Source organism: Danio aesculapii, chromosome 3 (assembly GCF_903798145.1).
Source record: "Danio aesculapii chromosome 3, fDanAes4.1, whole genome shotgun sequence".
In the NCBI taxonomy this organism is placed as follows: Eukaryota; Metazoa; Chordata; class Actinopteri; order Cypriniformes; family Danionidae; genus Danio; species Danio aesculapii.
The window spans coordinates 45,688,775-45,706,510 of NC_079437.1; the positions used below are offsets into that span (position 1 = coordinate 45,688,775).

Here is a 17,736-nt window from a genome sequence, read left to right on the forward strand (position 1 = left end):
CAAATCTTACATTTCACGCACATGAAGTTTATGTTAAACAGATGGGGATGATGCAGAGGAGGGGGGAGGTTAGAGTGACTTGCATTTGAGCAGAACATTTCCTTAACAATAAAAAACAATCTTCCCAACTGCAGCAGCACTCGGAGGAATTCAATGCCCCTCCCCCACTCTTCCATAACCCTCCCCTCCACCTCCATTACCATATCAAAGCCCTGAGTTCAGAGCAAGACTTCTCTTTCAAGAATGGAAGCAAGGCATCAGGAGGGAGGAGGAGGAGAGGACAAGACCGCAGCGGCAGGGAAAGGCCTGAGCTCCAGCTCGCTTTTATCCCTGCTGTTCCACGCAGGAGAGAGAGAGCGAGACACAGGCAGACACACTGAGACTGTGGAAAACAGATGTAAAGACTACTGATCAGCACTACAATCATGTGCAGTAGAGGAGGCTGCCTTCTTTAATTCACATTCCAGAGGCAGAAGATAAAAGCTGCAGGGAGTCTTAGAGAGAGAGGCAGGTGTATGAATGTATGTATGTATGCATGTATGTATGTATGTATGTATGTATGTATGTATGTATGTATGTATGTATGTATCTATCTATGTATGAATGTATGCATGCATGCATGCATGCATGTATGTATGTATGTATCCATGCGCAAACATGTATTTTATAAATATTGATCCCAACATTTGGATTGACTTCTATTTGTAAAATTTTATGCACTTTCTATAGTAAATTAAAAGTATTATTACTTGCACTTGGAAAAAGACTTCAAAAAGATCCATGTTTGCATTGTGTCACGATGTTTAAGTTTCCCAATATTAAATAAAACTGCGCTAAAAAAATATATAAAAAAATAAAATAAAAATCAAAGAGGGTTGTGCGCTTTGACAAAAATATAAAGTGTTTTTCTGACTGATATTGTGATTTAATGTGATGTAAATTCAAGTGTATTCGCAAGACTGTGAAGCACGATTTAAATGAAATTAATCTAAAATCTAAATCAAAACTGCGCTCATACATATACACAAACATACATCTATCTCTCTCTATTTGTAATAAAAAAATTAAATATAAACATTGACATTAAAAAGGTTTACATATGCTATTCGCTTCATGACTGTATAAACATGCATTTACACTGAAGCCTTTAGCTATTAGCTAATCCCAATGTTATAGGATTAAGGGCAAGTAATCGAAATCGCAACAAAGAATGATCATGGTACGGTTCAGTTTTTAATTTTAGGGTCATTGTTTCGGTGAGGTCCGAACAGGACAGTAGCTTCATTTCCATCCACCTATTTTTATGCACATTTTAAATTTGTGCATTAAAACGTTTGATGAAAACGACAAGATGCGCATAAATTTTGAAAATGTGCATTAAAAACTTATGCCCATAACTGAGTATGATAAACTTTTTATTCGATAAGAAAATGTGCATAAACTACAATGGAAACACTTTTACTGAACAAATGCTAGTATGTGCATTACAAAAAGGTCATGTGATTTTGTTATAAGAGATCATGTGATGACGAAAATGTGCATAAATGGACAAACCAGCAGGCTGAGCACATTGTAAAACATCTGAAATGTTGATGTGGTCATTCTCAAATGCCTTAATCGTTTCAGTATTAGTGTTATTATATTATTAATGACCTCCAGAATCAAGTGCTCCGCGTCTCACGCCTTTAAACGCCACCAACCGTTTCACTCAGCTTCTCCTACCACAGCAAACTCAGTTTTTTTCTGTTGATGTTTGACGCCAGTTAATCAGGAAGTGACGATTTTGTTCTCTTTGACTCATTGGATGTAAACGCTGCTTCATCTTTGTCTAAAGAGAATCTTTGTCTTTTATGCGATATTCTAGTTTTGCGGATAAAGTTAATTCGCAATTTTGGATGGAAACATAGCTATTGTCAAATAAAAATAAAGAAAAATCTTGATAAGCAAAAGCACAAATGGATACAATATAATGGAGATACTTCTAAAATAATCATGGATTTCACGTATCTAACAGCAGTTTTCAGGCAGAGAAACTGAATATAATCAAATATAACACTGCATACTGTAAATAAACTTCACTGTAAATTATTGCATTATAGTTACTCAGGTAACAGAGTTATTTCATTATCTTTCGTTTGATTAATATTAACAACAGACAGTGGACATATGTTTTCACTCTCAGACAATCCACAGTTCAAGAACACTGCAATGTTACAGGCAGCAATTTCTCAAATGGTTACGTTCTAAAGCCCAATCTAACTGATTGAATACTCATTAAGTTGTGCACACTGACATAACTATTGGTCATAATTAAGTTACCATTGAAAAGCAAGACTTAATTATGCATGTCACAACTATGTATACGATTCTGACGGTATGATAACCTTGGATAAAAACACCACGGCATTGTGATCACTGCTTTATAATAAGTTCTTTCTAAATGTCTGGGTAAAAAAAAAAAAAAAAAACACAAACAAACTAATATTTTACTAATTATATTTAACTAATATTTACAAAATAATAATATTTTGTAACTGTAAACATGTCAGGTTAAATCATTTAAATAAATCATTGACTTCTGCTGTATTCATTAGTTTTAAAAAAAACAGATTTCTTTACAACACAAAAAATACACTAAAAAGAGAAATTTAACAGAACATTTTAGCAGTATTAAAACCTTGACTTTTCTAAAATCACAGCAAACCTCGAAACCAGTTATCGTCCCATGCCTAGTTGCAACTTTCAAATCACCTGTTCAGATGAGGGCACTTCTCAGATCACAATTTCTCTTTACACTTTGAGGTTCAAATGTTTAAATGAGAAAAGCTTATGAATTTAGTTTAAACAGTAATAGGGTCAATCACTCACACTGCACATGGGCAAACGTTCTAACAAGCACAGAGCCAGTTCAGAGAATAATTAAAGGAAATGGGGGAAAAGCTAAAATAACTTTTTTAATTTAAAGGCAAAACCAAATAAAACTATATTGTCATATGTTTATTGAACCGTGGAGATCGTACCAAACAATTAAAAATGATATTGAGCATTGTGACATCCTTAATATATAGCCAGGCCTGAAATTAATTGGCAAATTTTTACTTAATTACTTTAATTCAATAAGTTTTTTTTAATAAGAAATGAGACTATGTACAAGAGGCATCATTGCTGAAATAAAATCTGGTTTTGTTTTTTAAAATAAATCTTTGGCAGAATTTGCCAGAGGTATGAACAATTTCAGGGTTTGACTGTGTATATACACACACACACACACACACACACACACGCACGCACATCATCATGATGGACACCATCCGCCACTCAGAGCTGAGGCCTGTTCAGACAAAGCCAGACTTGATATTCAAGCAAAACAACATCTTTCTATGAAATCCCTTATATGAGGAATGAAACAATGTACTTTGACAGGATGCCATTTTTATTTAAATGCAAGATGGAGTTTTGAAATATTTAGGTGTCATTGATCACTCAACACTATAGATAAGAGTTTAAAAGAATATCTGATTAAGTGAGCCAAAACCAAGAATATTATTACAAAAATTAAATTAAGACCACGCCACCAACCCTGAATACTAACTTGTATATCGTTTCAGCATTGATATCGCAATGCGTGCATTTGTAACAGTCACTTCTCAGGATCGGCTATGTTGAGTTGGGATTATAGTGGACCAGAAGCCACAGTTCAGAACACATGAGATTTCTGGAGTCACTGCCGAGTTTAACCATAGCAGAGTGAATGATGGGTGACTGTGTGAGCATTTCAAAAGAATTTAAAGCATTCAAGCACAAGAAATAGAAACATTTGTAGCTTTAAGAAAGATTAAGAGGTTTAGTTCAGCCAAAAATGACTCATCCTCAAGTTGATCCAAACCTTTAAGAGTTCATTTGTTCTGTTAAACATAAATAAAACAACATATATTTTGAAGAAAGCTGGAAGCCTGCAATGACTGACTTCAATTTTATTTTTCTTCCCACTATGAAAGGCAGTGATTACAGGTTTCCAGCTTATACTTTTTTCCAAGTAATATACTTGAGGGTGAGTAAATTTATACATTGCTATTTTAGATTCTATTAGACAATGTGGTCAATTATAAAGCATTGTATATTCAATTTGTGTCTTTGTATTAGGGTTGAACAATATTAGGAAAATCCGATATTGCAATATTTTATTATTCTGCGATTTAAATACTGCAATACGAATATAGTTTTAATAGCACTATTTGATGGTTTTCTGGGGAGTCTAATTGTTTTCACGTACAGAAATGGAATAATCACAATGCAGAAATGCTTTTCTTATTTTGTCTCGTTTCCAGTCCAAATATCTAAACAATTTGGGGGTTTTTTCAACTTCAGAAGTAGAGCTGGGTGATTTGGCATAAAATCAAAATCTCGATTAATTGAACATTTTACCTTGATTACAATTAATGAACGGTTATTTTTTTCATTTAATGTTTTTGCCTTCATAGTTCAAGTTTTGTACAGTAAATATGCTCTCATTTTACAAGTAAAGGATTTTTGAACGTAGGGTGCATTACTTGATTTTAAAATAGTAGTAAACACACCCAATCTATTATCTATGATTATTTATTGAACATCAACGCTGAACAACTGAATTTAACACACACATTGCCTAAAAGGCTGCGCCGGACTGTACGCATGCACTTGGCAGAAGTATAACATCAGAATAACAAGTATAAATGATAATAACCTTAGTATAAATTACAGGGAAAGTAATTGAAAAAAATGTACCTGGAAAAATTTGATTGATTCTGAATGTTGATTTCGATTACTTTTCGATCAATCGCCCAGCCCTATTCAGAAGACATTTAGAAGGCAGAGGTTTTCCTTGAAACAAGTAAAAATATCTGCCAGTGGGGTAAAGTAAAATAATCTTGTTTTTGCTTTGAAATGTAGATATTTGCACTAGAAACAAGACAAAATGTTAAAAAGAAAGAAACTTTGATCAATTGTATAAATTCCATATAAATACAGCAATTAAATAAAATTCTGTAGCTCCTGGTCAACTATAATACAACACACAACATTGCATGCGACTTGTGATGCGAGTACTGTGGATACACACATTGCGATATTGATGCTGAAACAATATGTTGTGCAGCCCTACATTGTATGGTTGCATTTAATTATCTATCTTTGTAATTGATATATTTTATTGAGATGTGCTCCCCTTAAAAATACCCAAATCTATCTAAAAGGATTTATTTCTAAATAGAGCTATTCAAGTCAGCTAGTCATCCAATATTTATAGCAGAAAAACAAATTACCACAACATTTAAATTTGCTTATTTTTTTAAATGGATTGAAACATTTTTGGTTTGGTCAAACAGCAGTTTGCATTTTCATGTTCAATTGAATTTAGCTCTAATAAAAAGACAGGCTTTTTAAAAATAAAATACATCACTTAAGTGCCCAAATATGACATGTAAATGCGATAACATTTAAAAACATAAAAATTAAACTATTTAATGATCACAGTGAGTTTAGTCTTTATATTTTTGCCCCATTTATCAAAATTGATAGGCCTTATATTTCAAATATTATTTAATTTAATAAGACCACTTATTGCATATATTTTACAACACACAGGTCAGGGTATGATGGTAAAATATTACATCATATTTTTGACATTTTCACAAATGTCATTTGAAATGCTTGGTATATAAAGAAAATTACATTAGAATAATTAATTTGACATTGACAAAATGAGATGCGTTTAGAAATATATTTGGTATATTTATATTTTAGATATTTGGTGTATTTAATACCTCAGACACAATGAATTTGGTGTAAACAGGCCTTAACAGCAAAAGCTGTGGCTCAAATCAGACAGTAATGGCCTCGCTCGTGTCATCTAGTAAATCAGCTCATTTACGTCAAAGACTTGAGGGGAAAAACACGGATTGTAGATTAAGTTTGGCGATAAGCGAAGTGATGTATGGAAAAATTCTGACCATTAACTTCGCCTGTCTGCACTGTCGACAACACCTTCCATTTAGTGCTGCATTTCTCCCCGGCCCTTTCTCCACTGGCAGGCTAAATGTGAAAATCAAAGTGAATGACATTAGGTAAATAAGACAGCAGGTTGCCTTGGCAACAGGGACAACCCCCGATACCCATTCCTCTAGCCTACCCTTTACTTGCATCCAATTATAGGAAAGTAAGACTGGGTTATTGACAGATTGCCACAAACAGACCGCTGCACATCATTTTTGCACTGTAATTCCACATGAGCATGCTTGTTACAGAACCTGAGATGGATTCAAGCTGCAGGATATGACAGGAAAGAAACGAGAGAAACCATGGCACAAAGACAACGCCAACACCTCCATAAATATTTAATCATTTGTCAGCCGCTCGTTTGAGGGGGGAAAGCTGCGGATCTGCCAGAAAAACTGACCACTGTGAATCTTGCAGTTAAGATGCGGGAGCTGTTACCTGTTTGGACCCCATTGGCGTGGATTGGGTTCGCAATGAGAAGCACGCGGTATAAAGCAACGATGAGACTGAAGCTGACGCACCTGTTGCTAGTTCAAAGCTCTGAAATGCATTCAAGTGAGATTTCACGCAGTGTAAACATCCAATCCAGTGCTATGACACTTAATGATCGCGGTGGGCGATACAATAAGACACCTGGAAAGCCCGGGGGGACGCTAAAAAAAGGAGTACAGCGACACAATAAATTCAGCCTGATGATTATTAAACACCCGTCTCTGCATATGGTCAATGCAAAATCAATACAGAGTAATGAAAAAGATCTAGTCAAAATGTGGGAGTGCGGCTTCATGACACAAACCTGCAGAGAAGAAGTTCTGCATTGGCGGAGTAAGTGAACGACTTACCAGTTTTTTCTTTGATCTCGCATAAAACACTGAAGAGAGCCGGCTTCAACCTGTGGCAGTTCAGTGCGTGTTTTCTGCAAGAGAGAGAGGGAATGTGTTAAAAAGACTCTTGTAATGCACAGCAAACGCTCAAAGTCCCACACATCGACCGCTATTTGCCCAATTTAAGCTTATTGGCATCTGTCGAACACTGCGCCCAATTAACAAAGTGCCCTTCTGTCAGTTTTGAAATCTACCAAAGGCCTTGTCAATGAGAAATAAGCATGCGGAGGGAAATTCAGGGCCACCGATAAAGCCATTTATACACAGATTTTGCATGTGTGTTATTTCAGTGCCCAATTGACTAAAGCATTGATTCAAATGAGGCCCTGGCACAAGTAATGCTCCAACAAAAGATGTGCCCAATGCAATTTGCAAAGTTTCTCATCTTGTGGGTTGGCTCTGAAGGATGAAGCGGACTAGTGGATCTGTCTATGTCACCTTATTGGATGTATAAACAGCTAATATTAGTAATCTAAATATTTTTAAATGATAATTACTGCTGAATAATCAGAAAAAAAAAACTTACACAAAGGTCTTTTTTCAAAAATGTACATTTGGATTTAATTTGAAATGAGTATTTGCGAATGTACATTGCATGAAGCAGAAATCATGTATGACTCGGTTCTCCAAATATGAATGCTCTAGTTTCTAACCAGTGAATTGAATGTCTCCTTTTTAGAGAGCTGCTTATGACTGCTTTGAAAGTTTACCTGACATAGTTTCAACTAAAAAAAGTTGCGCATTTTGGCTATTCATTTACACAACAACAGGGATTTTGGTGGCCTAAATAAGGACAAACTAATTTGTTTACTATTATTTAGCCTATATTCATGTGCAAGTACTTAACCAAATCAACAACATTGTAAAAGACCACTACTTTTACATAGCCAACTATGAAAATAGTATGGTCACTTTTGGCAGATCCATGACACCGAAGATTTTTCAACAACACTGTAGTTTGTTCAGCAAAATTTTTCCAAAATGCAGAGGGAAATCTTTTTAAGTTTAAACGTAAACCTGCACCTTAAGTATACATTTGCAGTGTTGTAGAAAGCAGATGCTACTCTATGCTTTACAAATAGCTGTACTCTCCTTGCATCCAATTCCTTACACTTACCACTTGAACCTTAGGTTAGGGTTACAAATGGATATTTGGAAAAGTCAAGATTTAAACAAATTACAAGAGTGTTCATCATAGTGAGCTGTGTTTGAATTAATCTCACGAGTGTACGGAAAAAAAAAACTAGCTTTAGCCTAGTCTTAAATCTAAGCTCCGAATCATTCATTCATTCATTCATTCATTTCCTTTTCGGCTTATTACCTTTATCAATCAGGGGTCGCCACAGCAGAAAGAACTACCAACTTATCAAGCACATGTTTTACGCAGCGGATACCCTTCCAGCTGCAACCCAACACTGGGAAACACCCATACACTCTTGCATTTACACTCATCCATTATGGCCAATTTAGCTTATTCATTTGACCTGTACCATGTCTTTGGACTGTGCGGGAAACCGGAGCACCTAGAGGAAACCCACACAAGCACGGGGAGAACATGCAAACTCCATACAGAAATGCCAACTGACTCAGCCGAGGCACGAACCAGCGACCTTCTTGCTGTGAGGCAACCATGCTACCCACTGCGCCACTGTGACACCCCAGCTCAGAATCGATCCAAAAGAAAATAGATGCATTTTGAATTATATGTATATAAAAGAATCAATTTCATAAACGTTTTTCACCACCGCTCTACAATACATCAATCGTCTTTAAACCAAGCAAGGGATTTATGGTTACCAGAGACACACCAACAACCTTTAACATTCACCGCTGGATATGATTACAATCACAGGTGCAAACATCTCCTCAGGAATCAATCAGGATGTAATGGACACACTAAGACTAAGAGTCTTTAAAAAAGCTCAGTGTCTGTAGATTGAGAAGACACAGCAGCAGTCTCGGCTCACTCCAACTAAATGAGTAACTGACACATGGTCATCATTTGTCTTCAGGGAAAAGCATTCCACCTTTTAATGGTATTATCCAGCCCTTTTTACACCCTGAACGTGCTTAATTTATTGAGCAGGTCTGGAGAATATCAAAACAAGCGAGGACCCTCCATCTCGCTGTGGAAACATTCTTCTCAAAGCCAGAATCATATGTGCTAAATCCAATCATCGATCATTTCGGGGCAGTCTCCCATCAGCAAACTTTATTTCTAGGCTCTGTAAGCTCTGATGCATGGGAAGCTTATCTACATGCAGCCAGATTTCAGTGCTACTGTATTAGAGAGCAGATGAAGCATGCTTTCCAGGAGCATTGTTAACCCGTAACAAATGCCAATAATCGAGGTGTATTCGTTAAAGCGGTTCAGCTAACAGCTGGGATTAACACGCCACCTGAGCATGCAAAGCGATAATGCCACAAATCAAAAACACACCGTCACTTCCAAATACGCAAAAGGTGTCTGCAATTGCTACAAGCTGCCCCACAAGCCTGAATAATCTTTTTTAAAAAGGACTAAACTGAACACCACAACACTTACTGCCTAATATTGCAGTTGGCTGCAACTAAACACTGTTAGATTGCTCCTCTTTTGCTTGAGGCAAACATATAACATGGGAAATCCCAAAAAAAAGATTGTTTTTTGTGGATGAGGCCTTAAGCTGATGACACACAGTGCAATACGTTGGGTAATTCTGTTGGAAATGGGCAACAGCACTAGCTTGGGCAATGCTGAACTGGTTACTGTTGATTAGTTAGCTTGTCTTATCATATTGCCTACTTTCCAACTGGCTCGAGTATCATGCAATGTGAGTTACTCCTAGCCAAGACTTCATTTGATTCTTAAAATGTCCTTTGTTGGCTTTGACGTGTTCACACCCAGATATTTCAGGTATGTAGCATTCAATGCAAGAGGAACAAACATTTCAAGTAATGAGATGGCATTAATGTAGGTCATTTCTTTATGCTTGAAAATTAATGCGATGCAAGCACAACAAATACAAAAAAAAGAAGAAAAAAACCATCCAGAACTGACAAGACATTACAAAGAGAAAACTAAACTTGAGTCTATGGATGGATGATCATGAAAAGACATAACGTAAACTTTTACTAGGGTGTTTATGAAAAGGGCAAAGAGTTTTTCAGTTAATTGTAAGACTAAAATATCCATGTGGTGGTTGGTCGAGAGTCATGTAACTAATCAAGAGCATTTGAAGAATTACTTTAAGTCCATCACTTATAAACAGCAAAAAGTTCCATGTTCACTTTACCTTCTCAAACACAACTAAACACATACTACTAATAATAACTGGCCAATTTAGGCTACTAAACAAAGAGAATGATGACATGCAATCAAACAAAGGAAAATTCAAGTTGCTTGTTTTTATCTGTAAAGGTAATCAGGGGCATATTTCAAAGCTATTGTAAAATGCACACTAATATTGAATTAAGTTCAGTTTTCTGAATGAAGAATTATTACTATGAACTATGATTTTGATAAACAAAAAAGTTAAGAAAATAAAAATAAAATAAATCTCCATTATAAACAAACAACTAAAAGCGGTATTTGACCACAATACTTGGCTACAACAGACCCAAATTAAAGCCCAATTGTGTAAATGTGAATGCAAATGGTGGTTCTTTCTTAACTTGCTTTGCATTTTTCTTCATTCAAAGAGGTCTGAGTTTGGTTCTTTTAAGAAGAATTGCACATTTGAAGACGGTAATATAAGTTTAGCCCCGCTGAGGTCTTTAAAAGACTGAACTGTATTTTTCTCTTTGTCATCAGCATGGAGGGGATGATGGGGGAGAGAAGAGGAGGGGGTGCTCATGCGCTCCTGTACTGACCTGTGCTGGAAGTTGAGCGGCAGGGCACACCCTGCTGTGCTCCCCCCCAGCTCCCCCTCCCTCTGTGGGGTCCACTGCGCCGGTGCCTCCTCTGGCCAGCATCTGGACACAGGGCAACAGGGTGAGAGGCTGAGGGCAGTGCTGGCATCTGCCCCCACCGTCCCAATGACATCCCACCACATCCACCCCTCAACACCGGGGACTAGAGACCCCCACAGCAAATAATGCAGATCAAGAGAACAAAACAGAAAATCAAGTACCGTGGCATTTGAGTCAGATTTTCTTAAATAAAATAAGGCAAGCTAACGAGTCAGTGTGAAAAGAAAATGATGAATAAATGATCAAGCACATAAGCATTCATTGCTTTTAAGAATAACTGGAAGCATTTTTGAATAGATGTAATCAGTATACTTAAAATGACCTTATCCTCCAATTACTGGCAGGGACAACAACAGACCAAAGCAAGTTAAGAAGTCTTGTGCATTTCATTTGTTTGTTTTTAACATGCAGTGAAACGGCAATCCAGCCAGGACCAGGTCTTAACGCGCTCTTGAGCGAAGCACATGCCTCCACTCAGCAAATAATGCAGGTTTGGGACACATTATACTAATTAATTTAAGAGGCATTATGATGAGCCACAAATCCATTTAATGAGATACCACAACTGTGCATATTTCATTAGTATCAAATAAAGGGAATCTGTTTAAAAGGGACAGGAAAAAAATGCATTTGTGTCCAGGAATGCTGACCACACTAGGTAAAATCCCTCTGAAGTGGAGTCAAGCGCTCTTCTCTGCAAATGAAGCTGCCTCCTCTGCCCTAAAACCATCCCACACTTGACAAAATAATAATGCATATTTCTCTCAGGTATCTGAACTATTTCAGGTCTGTGCGGAAGCACCGAAGGGCTTTTTTTGCCTCATAACTGAAGGCGGCAAGCGCTTATACTCAAGAAAATATGTAGGATATCAGTGACAGGGAAACAGTAACTAATGAGAAAATCCATTTACGTCCATCACCAACCATTTCTGGTAAAATCCTTAAAGGAAGAGTTCACCCAAAAATGAAAATTCTGTCATTTACTCAGCGCCGCTTTAATAAAAAGCTCTGAACACTGTTCACACTTTTATCATACGTCTTTCCCCTTTTCTCCAGCTCTCAATTCTAATTCACATCTGTATATTCAAACTTGCCATATCATGATCTATATCATGATGAGACACAAGAACCGACAGTGTTTGGGATCATTAACATGACACATGCTGTGACAAATCTTCATGCAAGTTTGAAGATGGCGGGTTTTAAATGAGATTTGAGAGCAACAGTGAGGGATTTTCTTTGCACTGTAAAAGGTAATACAAGGCTTAGTTTATTATAACAGTGATTTACTTGCTTGCTAGCTTTTAAAACTACTTTATTGTTTAGTATTATTCTTACAACAACAAATATTACAATGACTATTCAAAACCTTCCTGCTTCAAAAACTGGTCGATTAGTTTTGTTATACCATGTCGATGTCAAACTGTGACAGCACTCTCTGGATTTCCTCAAGTGTGCATTAAGTAACTTTTAAAGTTATTTCACATTTTAAAGGTACGTTAACACAGCAATGCACCACCAGGCCAGTAGATGGCGATGTCACATTGTGAAGAAACACTATGCATTTACGAACATACAGCCTTAGGCTACTTTTAGATTTAAAAAACTGTTTTGTTTTTTCCCTTTTGTTTCAAAGTTTCACGACAACGTTTTTTAACCACCCATAAAATATTGAAAATTCTGTATTATATATTTCAGCCCAGTATTTGACGCTGTCACTTGAAAGTGACGATATACCTGTGGCGGCTTGGCATCCACTGTTGTGCATTTAAAACGAACTATGTTAACGATGCATCTCAACTGTTGGTTGTATTACTGAATCAGTAAATCCACACTTTACTGAAGACACGTTACAAACTCATGAGTAGGCCCAATCGAAATCTGAGCGCACAGTAATCCGCAGATTTTTAGCTCATCATTGAGTCTATTTATTTACTTATCTACTTTACAACTTACAAAGATTATTTAACTTCTTATTAAACTCTTAATTTAGCCTTATTCCATCTGAAATTTAAAACAAAGCAATATCTTAACTTGATCGAAGATATTTTTTTTTGATATTTGGACTAGAAATTAGACAAAGAAAGTAAGAAAAGCATTTTTGCATTGTGATTATACAATTTCTGTACATGAATACTGTTAGATTCCCCAGAAAACAATCAAATACTGCTATTCAACTATCTTGGGAATCTGTATTTACGTCACATTATTTATTGCAGAAAAATAAAATATAATCGCAATAACATATTTTCCAATATCATGCAGCCCTATTATTAAGTGAACGCACAAAAAAAGACGTGCTAGCTTAGCATTTTGAAATCAATGCTTAACTGATATTTAGAGAACACACAGAATTCATTGTTCTAAGAATGACGAATGTACAATTATTTTACACTATATTTAAAACTCAAAGATGACAATATTATTGGGATAATTACCTAAATTATTTAAAATTGACAGTCGTGCATGCCATGAATGATAAAACACGCTTGACCATCTTAGATGCTAGTCTTTTCCTTAAAGTTATCATACAGCTTCATAAGACGCCGGACATAAAACTTAAAAATATATAGCACCGGTCATATTAACTACTTAGTACTTTATCATTTATGGAGCTGGGTGGCACCGCCAATCGCTTTCATTACTTAAACCCAGCAGCCAGGGCATTCGACGAAACAATAAAAGTATATTCATTTTTCGGTGAACAGTTCCTCATTCCTAATGACTGCTGATCTTCCACCAAATACCCATAAAACCCACTTCAACCAGACAAGCACGCTCTCGCAACATCATTCATTCATGAGTCTCTAGCACAAGCGCAGCGAAGTCACTACACAACACAATCACCCAGCGCACGCACTATAGATATAAAGGCAATATCTCGGCGTTCATAAGTTGGCCGTGTTGCGACCCTCCATCTCATTAATAGAAACTCAATTTGTGGACAGCTGCACACGCGCACACATTATAGGAGAATTGATTGCGCCCAACACACAATGAAAAGGATGAACACCAGGGAGGAGGAGGAGGGTAAAAGAGAAGTGAATTAATTAAGAGAACCAGGTGGTCAAATGGCTTGGTGGAAAATCACAAGCTAATGACACATCACAGGGCATACACGCACATACGATCCCTCATTAAAAAGCAGCTTTTGTCCAGGATCCGCCGCTCCAGTTGACCTTTCAACAGATCGCAGGTCACAGTGCGCAATCTAGCGATCCATGCCAGATCAATTTCACTGCGGTCAATATATATAAATATATAAACACACACCGGCTGTGTGTAAGGACAGTCTGCAGGAAAAGGTGGGAAAGTCGTCAAACTTGTCGGGTGTTTTCGTCTCGAGGTTAAGTCTGACACTGTTTGACGGCGATGACTTAATTAAGCGCGTGCTGATTATCTATGCTAATGACGAGGTAGCACATTAATCCAATTCATTTATCTAGTGGGGCCTCAATCTGGCAGACGCTCGCTGAAGACCAAATGGCTTCACAGAGCCCATGGGCTCCTGATAACAAACATATTGGTTGACCTCTGAAGCCTTTTTGGCCCTATTTAGCAAAGCTAGAGGAGGGAAAATACTTGTGTCTTTGGTTTATTTTTGGAGCATATTAAGGGCATTATAGGTGGGGAATTCAGGAATGTTTGTTGGCAGAAATTGTTAAAATCAAAAGACATACACACAAGGCGGTAATAGTATTTTAAACAGTCCATTCAGGATTTTGCAGGGCCATTTTTTTTAAATATATAAATCTGCAACCTAAAATGACTGCTTTTCTCAAAACTTGTGGCATTATATGCTTCAACTCGAGTAATGCTGTGAAAATGCACAAAATTCCTGTAAATGTTTTCTTTTTTGATATCAAAAACCATTGGACTCACAAAATCTGATTAAAAACACTTTTTTGAAATGTGATTGTTGGTTATCCTGGCACAAAAATGCTTTTCTTCATTTAATTTAACTTAACACTGGAATGGTATGAAAGCTAAAACTAAATCTTAGTGACTTAAGTCTGTACTCCAAAAACGTAACATTTTCAGGTCTATGCATAAAGACTATTAATAAGTAATAAGTGGATAATAACTACATAAATTGAATTAAGTAGCATAAAATCATTTTAAACGTAACATAGAACAAAACAATTGGTTAAATCTGGCATTTTTGGCTGCCACAAAAGGAGCACCTGATGGTTAAAGCATGATTTTTATAAACCTGCAATTACCTGATTTCTATAAATCTGCAACCTAAAATGACTGCCTTTTTCAAAACTTGTGGCATTATATGCCTCCTGTGTTTTGCTGTGAAAATGCACAATTCCTGTAAATGTTTTCTTTTTTGATATCAAAAACTATTGGACTCACAAAATCTGATTAAAAACTCTCTTGAAATGTAAATGTTGGTTATCCTGGCAAAAAAAAGGGTTTAATATTTATTTTAACACGGGAATGGAATAAAAGCTAAAACTAAATCTTACTGACTGTTGTCTGTACTCCAAAACCCTTAGTTGAAAACTACATTTATGGGTCTATGCATAAAGGATATTAATGAGTAATAAGTAGATAATAACTACACCAGTAGAAATGCATTGCATACAATTCAAAAAGAAATACTGAGCAAAACAAATGATAAAAATGGAGCATTTTGGCGGCCACGAAAGGATCACCTGAGGGTTTAACATGATTGCATTATGTAATCCTCAAAAGATCATTTACCAAGTGCATTTAGATTCATTAGGCAGATGCTTTTCTTCATTAAAACCTCAAATTAATTTCTTAACCTTAATCATCTTAAGGCCAACTTTTTACAACTTGAAAAAGAGGGAGCCAAAAGCACCTAAACAAACGTGGTGAATTAACTGTATTTTGCACCGTGCATATTTGAAAGCGTAAAACGCATTACACCTTATGCTTATTTCATCACAGTGGGTTTTCACGCGGCCGCACAAACGCAGCTATTTATATATAACGCAACGAGGTGTGCAGATTGTGTCTATTTGCTGTTGCACATCAATTCCCCTCAGAGAGCTCAATGAAGTATCTCTCAATCCATCAAATAAACAGTGCTTTTCCAGAGTGCGGCCACACTTCTTACCTCGCCTGGGCTTCGTCGAGGCTCTCGTCGGTGATGGCCATGATCTGCTGGAGGATATCTCCTATGTCTTGCTGCGGTTGACCGAGCGACTGCTGCTTCCGAACCGAATCGGGGTCACCCACGTCGGCTTGCGAGAGTCCGCCGAGCCCGCCCATGCTAGCCAGCATTCGGGTCTGATCATCCATAATACTTTTGAGCCGAATCTCTCCGTTTCCCCACCGCAAACCAATGAAAGCGTGTTTCAGCGGGCTGTCTCAGTGAGCATGTACCACCGACAGCGCGAATACAAACGCGGAACCGAACGAGCCACTAGATGAAGAAAGAAAACAAACAACGAGAGTGCGACTGAAATGTGAGGCTGAACCACATCAAAACGACGCGCGACCGATGGTGAAACACCGCGTGCGGTTCCTGCTAAAAAACCAGTGTTGTCTACAGCAAAAGGCTGCACACTAGCACTCCCATAAAGCAGACTAACAAGAAAATAAAAGCGTCCCTGGAAACATGAAGTATCCCACGCGCGGCATCTCAAACTATCGCCACTCGAAACAACCAAACACGATCATTCATGTCCACATAGACTGGCTTTTCGTCAAGGGGCTGTTGTCGCTGACAGCTATTACAGTAGAAATCTCAGACACTACTAACAAGCTGGACTAAACCAACCAGTGCGGCTAACAAGCTAATAGAGAGAAGAAAAAAGTCTTAGCTGGAAATAAATCGAAATAGAAACTCGCGCGACCGCTTATTAGCGTCCTCCCGCTGGGGAAAAAGACGAAACTCAACGAGCAAAACGAATCGCGAGAGCGGCGGGTGAACGTGACCGCTTTTAAACGTATTTCCGAGATCTCCGACACAATTGACTCGCAGTGTTGGCTAGCTGCTTAGCAGCGGGGCTAACTAGCATTCGAGCGCTGCTAGCAACAGATTCACTCGGGCTCCACAAACCCCCGGGACCAACAGCAAAACTGCCCCCGGCCTTGCGCGAATTGCCCCGGCTCTAGGCGGACGGCTCGAAACGGCTCAGAATGGAAACGCTCAGCTCCATGCCAGCCGACCCGACACAGTTGGTTTGTTCCCAAGCCGCGATGCTGTCGTAGAAAGACTTGCCCCTCTCTTGTGTTTCTGCCCTCCTCGGCGGCTCTTTCTCCCCCTCTGAGCGAGCGCACCACTGCGCGCGTTCACGCTACTACAGACGAGCCCTACGTCATCACCGCGCACAAAAGAGCCGCTGCGGTGCCGCGCGCGCACGACTCGCGCCTCCGTGCACGTTTGTAAACAACTTGCGCGTCTCCTTTCCCAAACAGATCATGCAAAGTGCTTTTGTACACTTTCGTACTGTAACCATAGCCGAACAGAGGCATGTGTGGTGCTTTCAACAAAAGTAAAACAATGGATGGCGCCTCATTGCTGTGCTTTGATCAGTGTAACTATGGTTTCTTTTACACAAGCGGTGGAATTTATTTAGAGACTGTAATTACAGATTCACAGTGAATGAAATTGATCCGCGTACAATGGATTAGAAAGGTGAAACCATGGTAAGTTTAGGTAAGGGTGGTTTAAGGAAGCATAGTCAAAATTATGTTCAAAACATGATGCAAAATATATCATTATTCTCATCAAATCAAATACGTAGAGGATGAAACAAAAACTTACCTGAATCATGGTTGTAAAAACCAGAACTGATGACGTTTAATAATATTGCTGTTTCCTTTTTTTCTGTGGCTTACATACAAATGAATTAACTGTAAAATATTTAACACTTAAATGCAAATA

General features: G+C 37.7%; 1 protein-coding gene across 2 annotated transcripts in view; it reads right to left on the reverse strand.

The window, feature by feature from the left end:
- pbx4 (pre-B-cell leukemia transcription factor 4) overlaps positions 1 to 17,127 on the reverse strand; it is a 77,098-nt gene extending 59,971 nt beyond the window's left edge. Inside the window, exons 1-3 of one of the 2 annotated variants that reach the window (XM_056454110.1) lie at positions 15,961 to 17,127; positions 10,770 to 10,871; positions 6,876 to 6,949 (exon numbers count right to left, since the gene is read on the reverse strand). In XM_056454110.1, coding sequence (XP_056310085.1) covers positions 6,876 to 6,949; positions 10,770 to 10,871; positions 15,961 to 16,145 — 361 coding nt within the window. In that variant the 5' untranslated portion in view covers positions 16,146 to 17,127. The remainder of the gene's footprint in view (positions 1 to 6,875; positions 6,950 to 10,769; positions 10,872 to 15,960) is intronic. The other variant, XM_056454111.1, reaches the window with a different exon arrangement.
- Between the last annotated feature and the right edge of the window lie 609 nt (positions 17,128 to 17,736).